This window comes from Aotus nancymaae, unplaced genomic scaffold (genome assembly GCF_030222135.1).
Source record: "Aotus nancymaae isolate 86718 unplaced genomic scaffold, 86718_ANA_hifiasm-v0.15.2.pri h1tg000036l, whole genome shotgun sequence".
Taxonomy (NCBI): Eukaryota; Metazoa; Chordata; class Mammalia; order Primates; family Aotidae; genus Aotus; species Aotus nancymaae.
Window position 1 is genome coordinate 17,427,290 of NW_026988450.1, and position 20,281 is coordinate 17,447,570.

Consider the following 20,281-nt stretch of genomic DNA (forward strand, 5'->3'; position numbering starts at 1 on the left):
CCTAGTCCACTCAGGTGCCCAGCCACAATTCTAGCTACATGCTTTGGACTCCTGGTTCTCATCAAGTCATGGGACATATAAGGCTTCAAATATATATTTTTGCCTTGTTCTTTTTATGGCAGATGCTCTAACTTAGAGCATTGTCTTGGAAAACAATCAAATTTACTTTCTTTCACTATTCAAAGTCAAGACAGTATAATTCTATATAAGAATATGTTATTAATTTGTAGACATTTAGACCAAAATGAACTTAAATAACAAATAGATAATATCTTTTAACTTAGTTCTGGAGAGCAGAAGCATCACAGTGTACATCCCAGGAAAGAAGTTTGGGGAGGATATTGATCAACAGATGACTTTTCCAGTTCAGTGCAGTTTTTGGTCTTTTGTTGATATGGATTCATCTTCAAGGAGAAATGCACAGAAAATCAACACTCTAATTGGTCAGATGGTAAGGTATATGTATATTTTATTGTTAGAATGTTGTTCAATAAATTTAGTCACAAATTTTAATACATCTTAATATTTTTGTTATTAATATGTTATTGGGTATCAGAACTACATGATGACCCACTTGTTTAAAAATTGTAATTTTTTTAACCATGTAGATCAGATGTCTACTCACTGGAAATTACTATTTGAATAGGTAGCTGGAAAGTCCTTAATGAATAATGTATAAGAAAATACTCAGTAGGCTAGGCACGGTGGCTGACACTTGTAATCCCAGCACTTTGGGAGGTCGAGGCAGGCAGGTCACGAGGTCTGAAGTTCAAGACCAGCCTGGCCAATATGGCAAAACCCCATCTCTACTAAAAATACAAAAATTAGCTAGTCATGGTGGCAGGCACCTGGAATCTCAGCTACTCGGGAGGCTGAGGCAAGAGAATCGTTTGAACCCAGGAGGTGGAGGTTGCAGTAAGCCGAGATCATGCCATTGCACTTCAGCCTGGGCAACTCTGTCTGAAAAAAAAAAAAAAAGAAAATATTCAGTAAAGAGGCTTTAAAAAATCAATCACCAAAAAGTTCCCAGATTATTCAAAAAATACCTTAAATTATAATTAATATAAATAATAACTTTAATAATAATAACATATAATAGTTACTTTGTAAGTAATTATTTCAAAATTGTGAAAATTACAAAGTTTAATGTTTGCCTGTTACCTTTTGGTTTGATGTAGGATTGCAGTTTGATTCCTGCTAACCTTGTGGAGGCATTTGCTTTATTGATTAACTGCAATGAGTCATCTCCCTGCCACCCATTTCTTCCTACTGTGCAGCATACTTTGAAGAAAGCCATTAATCCTGAAGGGCTGCTTTATGTGGCTTCTAGACAGTTTACAACTGAAGATTTTGAAAAGGTAAAGGTACATAAAACAGTTACCCAGAAGCCTGTGCTAATGTTTCTCAGTTTATATAGAAGTCCTTTTCAACGCTGGATTTTCTTTATTGAAGAAAAGAAAATTCTTTTATTCCAATTTGGTTACAGCTTTTAAACATTTTAAAGACATTGTATAGAAGTTATTTAGGGTTAGGCTGATGTGGTGGCTCACGCCTATAATCCCAGCACCTTGAGAGGCCAAGGTGGACAGATCACTTGAGGCCGGGAGTTTGAGACCAGCCTGGCCAACACAGTGAAACCTCGTCTCTACCAGAAAATACAAAAATTAGCTGTGCATGGTGGTGAGCGCCTGTAACCCCAGCCACTCAGGAGGCTGAGGCAGGAGAATGGCTTGAACCCAAGAGGTGAAGGTTGCAGTGAGCCGAGATCGCACCACTGCACTCCTGCCTGGGTGATAAAGTAAGACCCTGTCGCAAAAAAAAAAAAAAAAAAGAAAAGAAAGAAAGAAAGAAATAATTTAGAATTATTTTGGACTATGATTAAACAAACAACTATGTTAGGTAATGAATATTAAAATTTTGAGTTTATTCTTTGTACCATTGTCCAAATCAGCATAGCTGAAAGAATCTCAATGAAAGAAAATCAAAATAGAATTTTTCTATAGAAAATTATAATAGGCTGCTGGGCGTGGTAACTCACACCTGTAATCCCAGCACTTTGGGGGGCTGAGGCAGGTGGATCATCTGAGGTCAGGAGTTCCAGACCAGCCTGGCCAACATGGTGAAACCCCCCCTCTACTAAAAATACAAAATTAGTCAGGCGTGGTGCCGCATTCCTGTAATCCCAGATACTCAGGAGGCTGAGGCAGGAGAATTGCTTGAACCTGGGAGGCAGAGGTTGTAGTGAGCCAAGATGGCACCATCACACTCCAGCCTGGGCAACAGAGTGAAAACTCTGTCTCAAAAAAAAAAAAAAAATCAAGAAGAAAAGAGAATAATTATAATAGGCTATATAGATATACAGTTATTTACATTTTACTGTCTATTCAAAGGGATTTTCCTTAGATGAATGCCTTTGAGTCCTGACTTTAGGGGATATGTAGCATAATTCACTGACATCAAAACATATATGACATGTTCAGAGAACCTGAGAGTAGGTGATGTAAATTTAGTAATAATTCTCATAGCTATTAAAGTTCCTCACATATTTACAACCGAAACCTTTTTGACTACTCAAAATAATCTGTCCACAGTAGAGTTCACATGTCTGGGTATGATGGATAAAAGGCAGGGGTATCAGAAAGTGGAGGTCTATGAGTCATTAATTTTTTTTTAATATCTACCTCCTTGTAAGCATATTGCATGAGTAAAAGGTTGAAAAGTGACATTGACTTAAAAAATGAATTCTGAGCATTGTTTGTTCACATAGAATAGAAAAAAGAATAATATTTATAATATAATAAGGTTTTGGTTTTGGTTTTTATTGTATGGGAATAAGTAGTCTGTAGGAATTAGGGTACTAAATATAGACAAGCTAATAACCCTGAGAAATTTTGCCCATTTATTTTCCTGAGAAACAAGCCAAAACAATCTAGAATTATTAATTATTCAGGTATTAACTGAATACTTCACATATATGAGCCTATTTCTATTCTTTTGTATTCTCACAGAAATATAAACTTTCACTTTAGTTTATCATTTAATTGAGATAAAAACAAGATACATAAAATAATTAAGGAAAAATTTAAGTGCTAAGCTAAGTGGTGCTGACTCTAAGGTATTTTAGGAATTCAGAAAGGAAGATATCAATGTAGAATGCAGAAGCTGGGAAAACTTCATGGAGGAGGCTGGACATTAGTTGGGCTGTAAGAAAGGGTAAAATTTAGATGCACAAAGGATGGGTGTTCCAAGTAGAATTAATAGTAGGAGCAAAGACATAAAAGTAGAAATTAGTATACATGGAAAAAGCAGAAATTGTATTTTGGAGTCAAAGTTTTCTTGTTTTTGTTTTTGTTTTTGTTTTTGTTTTTACATATTTACAATAAGTCTTGCACCAGCAGAAGATTTTATAGTTGGTTTGTCAGACTACAGAGCACAGTTGTAGAGTGAACTGTAAAAATAGTAAAAAGTGAAATAGTAAAAATGGTTTCTCTGGAAGATAAATGTCACACAAATCAGAGTGGATGGAATTTGTAGCAGCCTGAGCTCTCCAGAACACAGACTGAGATGGAGTTTAGTGTGCCAGTGTTTATTGGGGAAAGCTTTTCTGTTAATACCTCCAGACTTTATAATGTCCTCCCCCACTTCTGCCTCAATCACTCATGTGATGTGGACTGTCCTGAGGTAATCCCTAAAGGAGCTGACAGCACTCTCAGTAGCTGGGAAACAGGTCCTTTCCTGAAGGAGTATATTGGTGGCTCATCATCATGCCACCTTAGAGAGAACTTAGAGAGGGTTATTGATACTATTAACAGTATTTTTTTTCTCAAGACAGAGTCTTGCTCTGTTGCCCAGGCTGGAGTGCAATGGCGCCATCTTGGCTCTGCCTCCTGGGTTCAAGTGATTCTCCTGCCTTAGCCTTCTGAGTAGCTGGGATTATATGCACATACCACCACACTTGTCTAATTCTTTGTATTTTTAGTAGAGACGGGGTTTCATCATGTTGGCCAGGCTGGTCTCGAACTCCTGACCTCATGATCTGCCTGCCTCAGCCTCCCAAAGTGCTGGGATTACAGGCGTGAGCCACCATGCCTGGCCAGATACTATTATTATCCAGTTCTGAAAGCCTGGAGAGAGTTGTGGAGAATAAAGAAAATAAAGAAGCCAGGATATATCCAATCCAAGACATGTCCAATATAGGAAATGTCTATATGCTTTTTTAAAAGTTATATTTAAAATGCAAATTTTAGGCCAGGCATGGTGGCTCATGCCTGTAATCCCAGCACTCTGGGAGGCTGAGGCGAGTGGATAACCTGAGGTCAGGAGTTCAAGACCGGCCTGGCCAACATGGTGAAACCCTGTTTCTAATAAAAATACAAAAAGAAAAGAAAAAAAATTAGCTGGTCATGGTGGCGCACACATGTAGTCCCAGATACTCAGGAGGCTGAGGCAGGAAAATGGCTTGAACCCAGGAGGTGGAGGTTGCAGTGAGCTGAGATCGTGCCACTGCACTCCAGCCTGGGCGACAGAGCAAGATTCCATCTCAAAAAAATTAAAAAAATAAATAATATAAATTTTATAGTTAATAGCAACCTTTCTCCAGGTAGATAGTGTCAGAAAAAAACATAGCAACCTTATTATAGTTAATTTTTCCTGTGGTTGTCTGAACTGAAAAAGTAGAAAATAACTAGGATAGTAAAAAATCTGGAAATTATGTCACAGAGAAGGACTTTGGGAACTAGGAATCACTGACTCTGAAAGAAAAAAAAAGCACAAAACTAGAAAAACCAGTGATAATCATTGTGTTGTAGAATTATTCTCTACCCAGATCTTACTCAATCACTAAAGCCCACCTTCAAAGTTGACACAATGTTTTCCCTCATACCACGTGTTATGTGTTTTATAAAAGGAAGGAAGGGAAGTAAGGAGGAGAAGTAGCTCTAGGCAAATGAGAGAAAGTTTTAAGGAAATAAACTGTCAGAGAATTAAAGCTATTCAAATGCAAATGAGCTTCTGAGGGAGGTGAGCCTTTCACTGGGAGCAAAGACCTTGTAAAGTCATTCAAACATATTACACAGAACATTTCTGCACTGAGAGGGAGGAAATTATTCTGGGTAAACTTTAAAATCCTTTACAGGTAAAACATTGTGGTTTAAAGTGTTCGATGACTTCAGGATGGCCCCAGACATTTACTCTTTTTTATGTAATAAAATATGCAAACTTTTAAAAATAAAGTGGCAGTATACTTTTGATTTTTGTTATAGGGATTCCATAATAAAGTTTGATTATCTTGGATTTTTCACTCTTTTTAGCTACTGGCTTTTGCAAAGAATTTGAATGTAGAATTCAGCTTGGAAGCAGAAAGAATGATTCATGGCTATTATCTAGCAAGTCGCAGAATCAGAACTGACTCTATATGTGGATCAAAACTGTCAGCATCTGCATTAAAATATCTGTAGGTATTTAATTCAAGATTTTAAAGTCAGCATTGACTTTCAAATGATATGTTTAATTAAATTACTAATTTATCTATTTCACTTGTTTCTCTGCTTGATTGCTAGTTGGTTGGTTTATAAATGACCTTGTTCCAAAAGGACTAAAGGCTTCACTGGCCGGGCGCAGTGGCTCAAGCCTGTAATCCCAGCATTTTGGGAGGCAGAGGCTGGTGGATCACAAGGTCAAGAGATCGAGACCATCCTGGCCAACATGGTGAAACCCCGTCTCTACTAAAAATATAAAAATTAGCTGGGCGTGGTGGTCGCACTCCTGTAGTCCCAGCTACTCGGGAGGCTGAGGCAGGAGAATTGCTTGAACCCGGGAGGCAGAGGTTGCAGTGAGCCGAGATTGTGCCACTGCACTCCAGCCTGGAGCCTGGCGACAGAGTGAGACTCTTGTCTCAAAAAAAAAAAAAAAAAAAAAAAAAAAGGCTTCACAATTTCTTTTGTTATATCACATTTCATCATTTTAATCTCTAACGATTTTTTTACTAAATTAATTTTTATTGGATGCCACGTAGGAGATGTGTGTGAGAAAAATGCACTGATTTCAAATACAAATCCTTGTTTCTAAAAGTGTGGCCAGGCACAGTGGCTCATGCCTGTAACCCCAGCACTTTAGGAGGCTGAGGCAGGCGGGTGGCTTGAGCTCAGTTCAAGACCAGCCTGAGGGCTGGGTGCAGTGGGTCACACCTGTAATCCTAGCAGTTTGAGAGGCTGAGGTGGGAAGATCACTTGAGTGCAAGAATTCAAGACCAGCCAGGGCAACATAGTGAAACCTCATCTCTATTAAAAAACAAAAACAAAACAAAACAAAACAGGGCAGCCTGGGCAACGTGGTGAAACTCTATCTCTACACAAAATACAAAAAATAAGCTGTCTTGGTGGCAGGTGCCTGTAGTCCCAGCTACTCAGGAAGTTGAGGTGGAAGGATCACTTGAGTCCATGAGGTGGAAGTTGCAGATATGCCACTTTACTCTGGCCTGGGCGACAGAGTGAGACCCCCTCTCAATTAAAAAAACAAAAACAAAACCCGGGCTCGGTGGCTCACGCCTGTAATCCCAGCACTTTGGGAGGCCAAGGCGGGGAGATCACTTGAGGTCAGAAGTTTGAGCCCAGCCTGGTCAACATGGTGAAACCCCGTCTCTACTAAAAAAATAAAAAATAAATTAGCTTGGCGTTATGGCACATGCCTGTAGTCCCAGCTACTTGTGAGGCTGAGGCAGGAGAATTGCTTGAACCCAGGAGGCAGAGGTTGTAGTGAGCCAAGATTGCACCACTGCACTCCAACCTGGGTGACAGAGCAAGACTGTCTAAAAAAAAAGTAGCTGCATCGCAGCTTCACTGTGTTGTGATGTAGCTGTATTATAATTTAAACAGTCCCCTATTGATAGAATATTACTTTATTTGATATAGTATTAAAGTGTAGTCTCAAAATAATTATGAAGTAGAACCAGGAGTAAAATAATTTATTAAATAAATAAATATTTTGTTAAAACTGCAATATAAAATAAGACAGATGAAGAACTGGCAGAAAATGTCAAGTTAAGTCTGTAAGATTTAGATATGTCTAGTTAATTTTCCCAACTGTATATTTATCTTCACAGAGCTGAAAAATGCTAAAGATAAGCCAAGTAGAAGTCAACTCTTTGATAAATGTTTTAAAATGGTAAACAGAATTATATGTTGCTTTCTGTTTTCCGAAGTAATATTTAAAATACTCAGATCAAATTAAACTGTTTGCTTTATTTATTATGTTATTGTTATTATGAGATGGAGTTTCACTCTTGTTGCCCAGGCTGGAGTGCAATGGCGCAATGTTGGCTCACTGCAACCTCTGCCTCCCAGGTACAAGTGATTCTCCTGTCTCAGCCTCCCAAGTAGATCAGATTACAGGCGTGTGCCACCATGCTTGGCTCATTTTTTTGTATTTAGTAAAGATGGGGTTTCACCATGTTAGTTAACCTAGTTGCGAACTCCTGACCTCAGGTGATCCATCTGCCTCAGCCTCCCAAAGTGCTGAGATTACAGGTGTGTGCCACCGCTCCTGGCCACTATTTGCTTTAAAAGTTCTATTTTCTCATAATATTATTTTCTCTGTAGTAAAAAATATGTTTTATATTTGTAACTCAGTTTACATATGAGTATATTGATTCAAAAATAGTTAATTTTAATATGATAACTCTACTTTTTCACATTGAAGAAATACTAAACATGGTTTGTGAAATAGCAGAGTAAATGAACCCCTAGCTAGAAGAGTCATAAACCTTGAATTTTTCTCCCATTTCTACAGACAGATACCTAATCACAAGCATCTTTGCTTTTCTAGAGAAGTGGAGCTGAACAATACTTTCTTCTTTGTCTCTGAAAGGCTCTATACATATTCTGTCCCGGTTAACATTTTTAGAAGGATCTTGGATGAGGATAGCAAAGACATGATAATTACATTTATAAATGAGCAATATTGAAAAGAACTTCATAAGCTTGAATTGTGATCTTAATCTAACAAGAAGAAGGTTAACAGGATAAATGTAAAGCTCTCTGTTAGATGCCCAGACTCCCTAGTATCAGCGTGAATTGATGAGAAAATGGTAATGTGGCTTAATATGAAAAGATATGAAAAGGATTTGGTATTTCATTATTTTTATGTTTAATAAGAGTAAATAATGTAATATGGCTATTAAAAATACTGAGAGTTGGGGTCATATTAATAGAATATATATCACGAGCAACAAAATGCTAGTTATGTCTCACCTCTACTGTGGTAGTCAAATCCCCTGTCATACTGTACGACATGAGGTCATGAGGAGAGTAGCCAGCATGGTGAGGAGCTGAAAATTATGTCTCATAACATAGGAAAGGAATTAGAAATATTTACCTTGGAGGAAAGAAAACCTGGGGCAATAGAAAAGTTATCTTTGAATATCTGAAGAGCATCATATTAAGAGGTCTCAGAAAACAGAACAAGAGACCTGTGGGTAGAAATTGCAGTGAAACTAATTTCAGCTTAGATTGATAGAATCTTGGTTATAGTTAGTTATAGTTAGTTGCAAAACTTTCAAATGCCCTTACTTATCTCCCTTTTATAGCTGAGTTTCAAAAAATCTTATACATTAAATGATTTATGCAAAGTCATACAGCTAGTAAATTCCAGAGACTCAGCCTAGGTTTTCTGATTCTCAAGTTCAGCAATCATTCAGGTACATCACATTTGCTTAAAGGAGATCTTTCAGGTAATGGAAGCTGGTTGAAAACTTAAAAATAAAGGAATGGATTGCCTCATGAAGCCATGAATGCTAGGAGAAGTCCAAAAGAGATGGGAAAATGAATAGCCCAGGATATTGTAGAGGAAATTTAGTTTTCTGATGAAAGTTTGAACTTTGAATTCTAAGATCCCTTCCAATGCTGAAATTGCAAACAAAAATCTTGCAAATGTATGAAGATTTTAGATAAATGAGGGACTAAAAGCAAAAGTCAAGGATTTGTCTGTAAAAGATATTTAGTTAGATTCATTTTCCCAACTGTGTATTTATCTTAACAAAACTTGGGGAGGGGAGTGTGGAATGATAAATGAATGCCAGGATGAAAACCAACTCTTTTATTATTATTAATATTATACTTTAAGTTGTGGGGTACACATGCAGATCTTACAGGATTGTTACATAGGTATATACATGCCATGGTGGTTTGCTGCCTCCATCCCCCTGTCACCTACATTAGGTATTTCTCCTAATGTTATCCCTCCCCAAACCTCCCCACCCCCAACTATCCCTCCCCTAGCTCCCCAACCCCCAACAGACTCCAGTGTGTGATGTTCCCCTCCCTGTACCCATGTGTTCTCATTGTTCAACACCATCTTATGAGTGAGAACATGTGGTGTTTGGTTTTCTGTTCTTGTGTCAGTTTGCTGAGAATGATGGTTTCCAGATTTATTCATGTCCCTGCAGAGGACATGAACTCATCCTTTTTTATGGCTGCACATTATTCCATGGTGCATATGCGCCATATTTTATTTATCCAGTCTATCACTGATGGGCATTTGGGTTGGTTCCAGGTCTTTGCTATTGTAAACAGGGCCTCAGTGAACATACGTGTGCATGTGTCTGTATAATAGAATGATTTATAATCCTTTGGGTATTTACCCAGTAATGGGATTGCTGGGTCAAATGGTATTTCTATTTCTAGATCCTTGAGGAATAGCCACACTGTCTTCCACAATGGTTGTACTAATTTACACTCCCACCAACAGTGTAGAAATGTTCCTATTTCTCCACATCCTCTCCAGCATCTGTTATCTCCAGATTTTTTAATGATCGCCATTCTAACTGGTGTGAGATGATATCTCAATGTGGTTTTGATTTGCATTTCTCTAATGACCAGTGATGATGAGTTTTTTTCATATATTTGTGGCCTACATAAATGCCTTCCTTTGAAAAGTGTCTGTTCATATCCTTTGCCCACTTTTTGATGGAGTTGCTTGTTTTTTCTTGTAAATTTGTTTTAGTTCTTTGTAGATTCTGGATATTAGTCCTTTGTCAGACAGGTAGCTTGCAAAAAATTTTTTCCCATTCTGTTGGTTGCCAGTTCACTCTAATGATTGTTTCTTTTGCTGTGCAGAAGCTCTTAAGTTTAACTAGATCCCATTTGTCTATTTTGGCTTTTGTTGTCATTGCTTTTGGTGTTTTAGTCATGAAGTCCTTGCCTATGCCTATATACCTGAATGGTATTGCCTAGGTTTTCTTCTAGGGTTTTTATGGTGTTAGGTCTTATGTTTAAATCTTTAATCCATCTGGAGTTAATTTTTGTATAAGGTGAAAGGAAGGGGTCCAGTTTTGGCTTTCTGCATGTGGCTAGCCAGTTTTCCCAACACCATTTATTAAACAGGGAATCCTTTCCCCATTGCTTGTTTTTGTCAGGTTTGTCAAAGATCAGATGGTTATAGATATGCGGCATTACTTCCGAGGCCTCTGTTCTGTTCCATTGGTCTGTATCTCTGTTTTGGTACCAGTACCATGCTGTTTTGATTACTGTAGCCTTGTAGTATAGTTTGAAGTCAGGTAGCATGATGCCTCCAACTTTGTTCTTTTTGTTTAGGATTGTGTTGGCTGTGCAGTCTCTCTTTTGGTTCCATATGAAGTTTAAGGTGTTTTTTTCCAGTTCTGTGAAGAAGGTCAATGGCAGCTTGATGGGGATAGCATTGAATCTATAAATTACTTTGGGCAGTATGGCCATTTTCACGATATCGATTCTTCCTAACCATGAGCATGGAATGCTTTTCCATCTGTTTGTGTCCTCTCTTATTTCCTTGAGTAGTGGTTTGTAGTTCTCTTTGAAGAGGTCCTTTATATCCTTTGTTAGTTGTATTCCTAGGTATTTTATTCTCTTTGTAGCAATCGTGAATGGGAGTTCACTCATGATTTGGCTCTCCATTTGTCTGTTATTGGTGCATAGGAATGCTTGTGATTTTTGCACATTGATTTTGTATCCTGAGACTTTGCTGAAGTTGCTTATCATCTAAAGGAGATTTTGGGCTGAGATGATGGGGTCTTCTAAATATACAATCATCTGCAAATAGAGACATCTGTAAATAGAGACAATTTGACTTCCTCTTTTCCTAATTGAATATCCTTTATTTCGTTTTCTTGCCTGATTTCTCTGGCTAGAACTTCCAATACTATGTTGAATAGGAAGGGTGAGAGAGGGCACCCTTGTCTAGTGCCAATTTTCAAAGGGAATGCTTCTAGTTTTTGCCCATTCAGTATGCTATTTGCTGTGGATTTGTCATAAATTGCTTTTATTATTTTGAGATACCTAGTTTATTGAGAGTTTTTAGCACAAAGGGCTTTTGAATTTTGTTGAAGGCCTTCTCTGCATTTATTGAGATAATCATGGGGTTTTTGTCTTTGGTTCTGTTTATGTGATGGATTACGTTTATAGGTTTGCATGTGTTGAACCAGCCTTGCATCCCCAGGATGAAGTCTACTCGATCATGATGGATAAGCTTTTTGATGTGCTGTTGCATTCAGTTTGCTAGTAATTCATTGAAGATTTTTGCATCGAGGTTCATCATGGATATTGGCCTGAAGGTTTCTTTTTTAGTTGTGTCTCTGCCGGGTTTTGGTATCAGGATGATGTTGGGAAACCAACTCTTTGATAATAAGTCAGGATACTGGCTTGTTCTGGAACAGTCTAAGTTGGTAAGAATAAAAGTGCTTTGAAAAGGAACAAAATTTTTTTTTTTAAGTAAGAATATGCTTTAGGTGTGGCTAGGGTTTACATATGTCTTGGTTTGTTCCTGCCAAAATATACATTATTTTAATAATATCAACATATTTTGATTGGCAACTATTTTCTTTTTCAGCGTTTCCCTATCTGAAGCCCATGCACGACTGAACTTAAGGAACGAAGTGCGTAAAGAAGATGTGCTGATTGCAGCCTTACTATTTGAAACATCCCTCACATTGAAATATGGTAATGGATTAAATTATTAATGATCACCACAAATAACTTTATTTAAACTTAAATATTCTTAGTTAAATTAAAATGTTACATATATTTTTAAAATATTATTTTAAAGAATAATAAATCTCTACCAGGTAAGGCCTGTTTTAATTTGGACATTTATTAACTGTTTCTGGATAGTGTCATCATCTGATATTAAATTCCTTGTTATGCATGATTGTTGCCATATTTGACCTTTTGCATTGCTTAAAGAATTTTGGGGGAAAAAGTACTTAATACAACACATAAAATGATTTTTATTTATTTTCCTTTTAAAATAACATGCAACATTTAGGTATTAAACAATCCCCCACAGTGGAGTTAGGCAAGATAGCAAAAGAAAATCTGATCATTGGCCAGGCGCAGTGCCTCATGCCTGTAATCTCAGCACTTTGGGAGGCCAAGATGGGCGGATCACAAGGTCAGGAGATCAAGACCAATCTGGCCAACATGGTGAAAACCCATCTCTACTAAAAATACAAAAATTACCCGGGTGTGGTGGCCTGTGCCTGTAGTCCCAGCTACTCATGAGGCTGAGGCAGGAGAATAGCTTGAACCTGGGAGGCAGAGGTTGCAGTGAGCTGAGATCATACCACCGCACTCCATCCTGGGCAACAGAGTGAGACTCTGTCAAAAAAAAAAAAGGAAGGAAGGAAGGTAGGAAGGAAGGAAGGAAGGAAATCTGATCATCTTGTATCAACACCTTCACTGAATTGCTAGTTTTAATACTATGTCTATAGCATTTGATTTTTTGAAATGAATGGCACTTGTTATGCTTTTGCTAATAAACATATGAAAGGTAAGGGTAAGGAGAGTTATTCTCCCAAACTTCTTAGTTGAATTAGATGAGACATTAATTTTTTTTTTTTTTTTTTTTTTTGAGACAGCATCTCACACTGTCGCCCAGGCTGTAGTGCAGTGGTGTGATCTCGGCTCACTGCAATCTCTGCCTCCTGGGTTCAAGTAATTCTCCTGCCTCAGCCTCCTAAGTAGCTGGGACTACAGGTGCCCACCACCATGCCCAGCTAATTTTTTTGTATTTTTAGTAGTGACGGGGTTTCACCATGTTGGCCAGGCTGGTCTTGATCTCCTGACCTTGTGATCCCCCTGCCTCAGCCTCCCAAAGTGCTGGTATTACAGGTATTAGCCATCGCGCCCGGCTGAGACATTAATTTTGATTAGCAATACCATTCTTCAAACCAAACCTTGGTTCCAAACCTGGGACTTAAAGAATGTATTAACACTAGCTTTTCTTTTTTTTCTTTTTCTTTTTTTTTTTTTTTTTGAGACGGAGTTTCGCTCTTGTTACCCAGGCTGGAGTGCAATGGCGCGATCTCGGCTCACCGCAACCTCCACCTCCTGGGTTCAGGCAATTCTCCTGCCTCAGCCTCCTGAGTAGCTGGGATTACAGGCACGCGCCACCGTGCCCAGCTAATTTTTTGTATTTTTAGTAGAGACGGGGTTTCACCATGTTGACCAGGATGGTCTCGATCTCTTGACCTCGTGATCCACCCACCTCGGCCTCCCAAAGTGCTGGGATTACAGGTGTGAGCCACCGCGCCCGGCCGACACTAGCTTTTCTATATGTATGTGTTGGTGATTACATTTGCTTTAAATTACATTTATATTGTAATACCTGTTTGCAAAGATCCATTAGAACATTAGAACTTTGTTCTATAATTGTCTAAAGTTCTATAATTTTTTCTGTAATTGTCTTTGTTCTGTAATGTCAAGCATTCTTAACCTAGGATCCATAGATGCTTGGTATAGAGGCTTGTAAATTCCTAAATTATATACAAATGTATATATATGTATGCCTTATACATTTTTTCCTAGGATCATGTTTTCCATTTCAATTTGTTTTATTATTTCTTTTCTTTTCTTTTTTTTTGAGACAGAGTCTCACTCTCTCGCCCAGGCGTGAGTGTAGTGGCACAATCTCAGCTCACTGCAACCCCTGCCTCCTGGGTGCAAGCAATTCTCCCACCTCAGCCTCCCGAATAGCTGGGATTACAGGCATCTGCCACCACACCCAGCTAATTTTTTGTATTTTTTTTTTATAGAAAAGGGGTTTCACCATGTTGCCCAGGCTGGCTGTAACTCCTGACCTCGTGATCCGCCCTCCTCGGCCTCCCAAAATGCTGGGATTACAGGCATGAGCCACCACACCTGGCCTTTTTTAAAAATTAGCATTTCTTTTTAAAATGTTGTTATTATTATTATTGAGACAGAGTTTTGCTCTAGTTTTCCAGGCTGGAGTGCAATGGTGCTATCTCAGCTCACCAAAACCCCCACCACCCAGGTTCAAGCGATTCTCCTGCCTCAGCCTCCCAGGTAGCTGAGATCACAGGCATGCACCACCACGCTGGGCTAATTTTGTATTTTTAGTACAGCCAGGGTTTCTCCATGTTGGTCAGGCTGGTCTCGAACTCCCGATCTCAGGTGATCTGTCCGCCTCAGCCTCCCAAAGTGCTGGGATTGCAGTGTGAGCCACCGCACCTGGCCTATTTTTTTTTTTTTTAATCTTATTTTAAGTTTTGGGATACATGTGCAGAATGTGCAGGTTTGTTACATAGTTATACATGTATCATGGCAGTGTGCTGCACCCATCAACCTGTCATCTAGGTTTTAAGCCCCTCATGGTATTTGTCTTAGTGCCCTCTTTCCCTGTGCCCCCCACACCCTGACAGGCTCTGGAGTGTGATGTTTGCCTCCCTGTGTCCATGTTCTCATTGTTCAGCTACCACTTATGAGTGAAAACATGTGGTGTTTGGTTTTATGTTCCTGTGTTAGTTGGCTGAGAATGATGGTTTTCAGCTTCATCCATGTCCCCACAAAGGACATACACTCATTCTTTTTCATGGCTGCATAGTATTCAATGGTGTATATGTGCTACATTTTCTTTATCCAGTCTATCATTGATGGGCATTTGAGTTGGTTCCAAGTCTTTGCTATTGTAAATAGGGCTGCAATAAACATATGTGTGCATGTGTCTTTATAGTAGAATGATTTAAAATCCTTTGGGTATTTACCCAGTAATGGGATTGCTGGGTCAAATGTTGTTTCTATTTCTAGATCCTTGAGGAATTGCCACACTGTCTTCCACAATGGTTGAACTAATTTACATGCCCACCAACAGTGTAAAAGTGTTCCTACTTCTCCATAGCCTTGCCAGCATCTGTTGTTTCTTGACTTTTTAATGATCACCATTCTAACTGGTGAGAGATGGTATCTCTTCGTGGTTTTGATTTGCATTTCACTAATGACCAGTGATGATGAACTTTTTTTCATATGTTAGTTGGCTGCATAATGTCTTCTTTTGAGAAGTGTCTGTTCATATCCTTTGCTCACTTTTTAATGGGATTTTTTGTTCTTGTAAATTTGTTTAAGTTCCTTATAGATTCTGGATATTAGTCCTTTGTCAGATAGATAGATTGCAAAAATTTTCTCCCATTCTGTAGGTTGCCTATTCACCTGATAATAGTTTCTTTGCTGTACAGAAGCTCTTTCATTTAATTAGATCCCGTTTGTCAATTTTGGCTTTCACTGCAATTGCTTTTGGTATTTTAGTCATGATGTCTTTGCCCGTGCCTATATACTGAATAGTATTGCCTAGGTGTTCTTCTGAGATTTTATGGTTTTAGGTTTTCCATTTAAGTCTTTAATCCATCTTGAGTTAATTTTTGCATAAGATGTAAGGAAGGGATCTAGTTTCTGTTTTCTGCATATGGCTAGCCAGTTTTTCCAGCACCATTTATTAAATAGGGAATCCTTCCTCCATTGCTTGTTTTTGTCAGGTTTATCAAAGATGATCAATTTGCTCTATCTGTACATGCTTCTCCTATTCTGTGTTTAAGACTACATTTCGGGCCAGGCTCAGTGGCTCATGCCTGTAATCCCAGCACTTTGGGAGGCTGAGGCGGGTGGATCACCTGAGGTCAGTAGTTCGAGACCATCCTGGCCAACATGGTGAAACCCTGTCTCTATTTAAAAAAAAAAAAAAAAAAAGACTACATTTCATTAAATATAAGACACATTATTTTATGTAATTCTACCAGTTTTACTATGCCATGCCATCAATTGTTAAGATACCACTGGAGTACAGTCATAAGGTGAAAATGTATGTCTTTGAATTGAAGAATTATAGTATGATTATATTAAGGACTCCTATGATAGAATATGGCTGAATTTTTTTTTTTTTTTTTTTTTTTTTTGAGACAGTCTCCCTTCATCACCCAGGCTGGAGATGCAGTGGCACAGTCTTGGTTCACTGCAAAGTCCACCTTCTGGGTTCAAGCCTCAGCCTCTTAAGTAGCTGGGACTACAGGTGCATGCCACCATGCCCAGCTAATTTTTGTATGTTTAGTAGAGACAGGGTTTCACCATATGTTGGGCAGGATGGTATCGATCTCTTGACTTCATGACCTGCCCACCTTGGCATTCCAAAATGCTAGGATTACCGGCATGAGCCACCACACCTGGCCATAAATATAACTTTTATGTACATTGGGAAACAATTAATGTGACTTGCTTTATTGTGATACTCACTTTTTTGTGGTGATCTGGAATTGAACCCGCAATATCTCTGAGATATATATTAAAGTAAAAGTGTAAAGGTAATTTGAAGTTAATTATAATTTGAGAATTGATATATTAAAATTATACTGTTATATGTTCTTATAGTATGCCTCATAATTATCACTATTTCAATTAAATATTCATGATCTTTTTTCCAATCTGTGAGTCAATAAATATTTATTGGATGATAGCTAGGTGCTAGGTATTAGTTACATAGTAGTGAAAAAAACAGTTACAGACTCTACCTTGGTAGAACTTACCTACTGAGAGAACAGACATTAAAAAGTGAACACTGGCCGGGCGCGGTGGCTCATGCCTGTAATCCTAGCACTTTGGGAGGCCGAGGCGTGTGGATCACGAGGTCAAGAGATCGAGACCATCCTGGTCAACATAGTGAAACCCCGTCTCTACTAAAAATACAAAAAATTAGCTGGGCATGGTGGCGCATGCCTGTAATCCCAGCTACTCAGGAGGCTGAGGCAGGAGAATTGCCTGAACCCAGGAGGCGGAGGTTGTGGTGAGCCGAGATCGTGCCATTGCACTCCAGCCTGGGTAACAAGAGTGAAATTTCGTCTCCAAAAAAAAAAAAAGTGAACACATGGGCTGGGCATGGTAGCTCACACCTGTAATCCCAGAACTTTGGGAGGCCAAGGCAGCAGATCACTTGAGGTCAGGAGGTCAAGACCAGCCTGACTAAATGGTGAAACCCATCTCTACTAAAAATACAAAAATTAGCCAGGTGTGGTGGTGGGTGCTTATAGTCCCAACTACTCGGGAGGCTGAGGCAGGAGAATTGCTTGAACCTGGTAGGTGGAGGTTGCAGTGAGCCGAGATCATGCCACTGCACTCCAGCCTGGGTGACAAGAGAAAGACTCTGTCTCAAAACAAAAAGAAAAAAAAAAAGCAAACACATGGACGGGCATTGTGGATCATACCTGTAATCCCAGAACTTTGGGAGGCCAAGGTGGGAGGATCAGGTGAGCCCAGGAGTTCAAGATCAGCTTGGGCAACATGGTGAGACCCCCGATCTATAAAAAAAAAATTTTTTTTTAAATAGCTGAGTGTGGTGGTGCATACCTGTAGTCCCAGCTACTCAGGAAGCTGAGGTGGGAGGATGACTTGAGCCCAGGAGGTCAAGGCTGCAGTGAGCTATGATCATGCCACTGCACTTTAGCCTGGGCAACAGGGTGAGACCCTCTCTCAAAAAAAAAAAAAGATGCTAATTAATATATAATACAAATTGAGATAGATGCTATGAAGAAAATCGACAGGATGTTATGAGAAAGAACAATGGAAGGGACTTACTTTGGATTTTAGGGAGACCTCTCTAAGGAAATGATATTTATTTAAGCAGATAGCTAAAGAATGAGAAGTCAAGTTAGAGGGAAACCACATATGCAGGTGTTTTCAAAATACTGAAAGAGGGCCAGGGTGGCTAAAACATAGTAAGCAGAGTAAGCAGAGTAGTTGAACTTAGAGAGGAAAGTAAGAACAGACAGATCATGGTAGAAAATTGGGATTGTAATCCAAGTGCAATGAGGAACAGAGAACTAATGTGATCAATTATATTTTTTATATACCTTATCTGGAGTTGGTATGGAGAATGGGTTGGAAGGGGTTAACAGCAGAAAGTGGGAAACCAGTTGTTGTAGTTCAGGTAGTTGATAATGAGAGACTCAACTAGGTAGAGTCAGTAGAAGTGGAGAGAAATTAGTGAATTAGAGATACACATTAGATGCAAAAACCAACAGGTTGTACTCATGAACTAGATTTAAGAGTTGGGGGTAGGGGAAGGAGAGGGAGTAATTAAGGAAAACTCCCATGTTTTTGCCTTGAGCAACTGGGTGGATAATCATGCCATTTACCAAGATTGAGGAGAAAGAAAGAAAAAGAGCTGAGAGAAAAGTCAAATTATAGATATAACTTTGAGATATCCTATAGGCTGAGCACAGTGGCTCACACCTGTAATCCCAGCACTTTTGTGAGGCCAAAGTGAAAGGATTGCTTGAGCCTAGGAGTTTGAAACAAGCCTGGGCAACACAGCAAGACCCTGTCTTAATTTAAAACAAAAATGGTTGGGCGTGGTGGCTCACGTCTGTAATCCCAGTACTTTGGGAGACTTAGGTGGGCAGATCATGAGGTCAGAAGTTCAAGACCAGCCTGGCCAACTTGGCGAACCCTGTCTCTACTAAAAATACAAAAATTAGCTGGGCATTGTGGCATGTGTCTGTAATCCCAGCTACTTGGGAGGCTGAGGCAGGAGAATTGCTTGAACCTGGGAGGTGGAGGTTGCAGTGAGCCAAGTTCGTGCACTCCAGCCTAGGTGATAAGATTGCCTCAAAACAAAACAAATATATATATCTGTAGGATATCTCCTTTAAAAAAAATTACATATATATCTTGATCCTTGAACCCAGGAGGTGGGGTTGCAGTGAGCCGAGACCGCGTACTCCAGCCTGGGTGACTGGAGATTTTTGAGACTCTGTCTCAAAAAACAACAAAAAAAAGATATATCTATATCTTTTTTATACAAAAAAGGAGATTCCTACAGATATATCAACAGAGAGATAAAATAATCTGGAGCTTAGAGAAAAGTTTTAACCTAGGAATGTAACTTAGGAATCACCAGCATAGAGATGGTACTCAAAGCCAGGGAATGGATGAAATCACCTAGATAGAGACTAATGAGAACTCCAGGACTGCCCTTGAAGATTCCAATATTTATAAACGGGTTGTGGAGGAGGAACTAACAAAGGAGGCTTAGAAGCAGCAGCTAGAGTGTAGAAAGAAAATCAAGTGTTGTGTGATTTTCTTTCTAAGAAAGGAGCATGTTTCTAGAAAGGAGAAGAGTGATCAACTGAATCACATGCTACTGAGAGTCTGAGTGAGATTCAATTTGGTAACCTAAAGGTTGTAGGTAGCCATCATCAGAGCTATTTCAGTGGCATGGGAATGGAGATGAGGCTATGGAGACAGCACACATAGACAAACTATGAAGATGAGAAAAAAAGAGAGAAAGCTGGAGGAGGATGTGTGGTTCAGGAAGGAACTTTTTTTTTTTTTTAAGATAGAAGGTATTACATCATATGATGTGCAGTAAAGAATAAACTAATAATACTATAGAAAGAGAGGAAGATCAATGTGTGAAGTGCAAAAAAGGTGAGAGGGGATAGGATCCAGGGTGTATGTTTAGCCTCTGATAGATGAGTCACTTTTTCATTTTACAGATGGGAAGAAAATGGATACAGAACCAGGTAAGTTTGTACGTTTGGCCATACACTTTACTCAATGTCATCAGCTGAAAATGAAAGGTTTGAGGAGAAAATAATGGAATATAATAGTCATTGTGGGGGCTAGAAGTGTCTGAGGGAAACAAATGCCAGGCAGGCAGGGATTGTTTAAAGGTACTGTGATTCACTTAAAGGGAAAAGAAATGCCAGTTGTGTGATTTTTTTGCCTAGCAGCCTTCATGCCAGCACAAGGTGAATGGTTGGGTTCGTGCAGAGTTGAGGTTTTGATAGGTGAGTGTGGCAGAGTGGTGCTGAGGGGCAAAGGAGTGGGGGGACTGGCAAGGGAGGGACTCTTAAGCTGGTTAAGGAAGGAAGTGAATTGGAGGAAGCAGATTGGAGGTCTCTGAAGTAGACCTGCAACATTTGAGCAAGTGAGCTGGAAGCATAGGAGGTAGTGTAGGGGAGTGGGTTGTGGTTTTG

General features: G+C 39.1%; 1 protein-coding gene across 1 annotated transcript in view; it reads left to right on the plus strand.

The window, feature by feature from the left end:
• The window catches only part of MCMDC2 (minichromosome maintenance domain containing 2), a 47,057-nt gene that overhangs the window by 23,282 nt on the left and 3,494 nt on the right, over positions 1-20,281 (plus strand). Inside the window, exons 10-13 of the mRNA XM_012463685.2 lie at positions 285-451; positions 1,179-1,358; positions 5,310-5,452; positions 11,854-11,963. Coding sequence (XP_012319108.2) covers positions 285-451; positions 1,179-1,358; positions 5,310-5,452; positions 11,854-11,963 — 600 coding nt within the window. The remainder of the gene's footprint in view (positions 1-284; positions 452-1,178; positions 1,359-5,309; positions 5,453-11,853; positions 11,964-20,281) is intronic.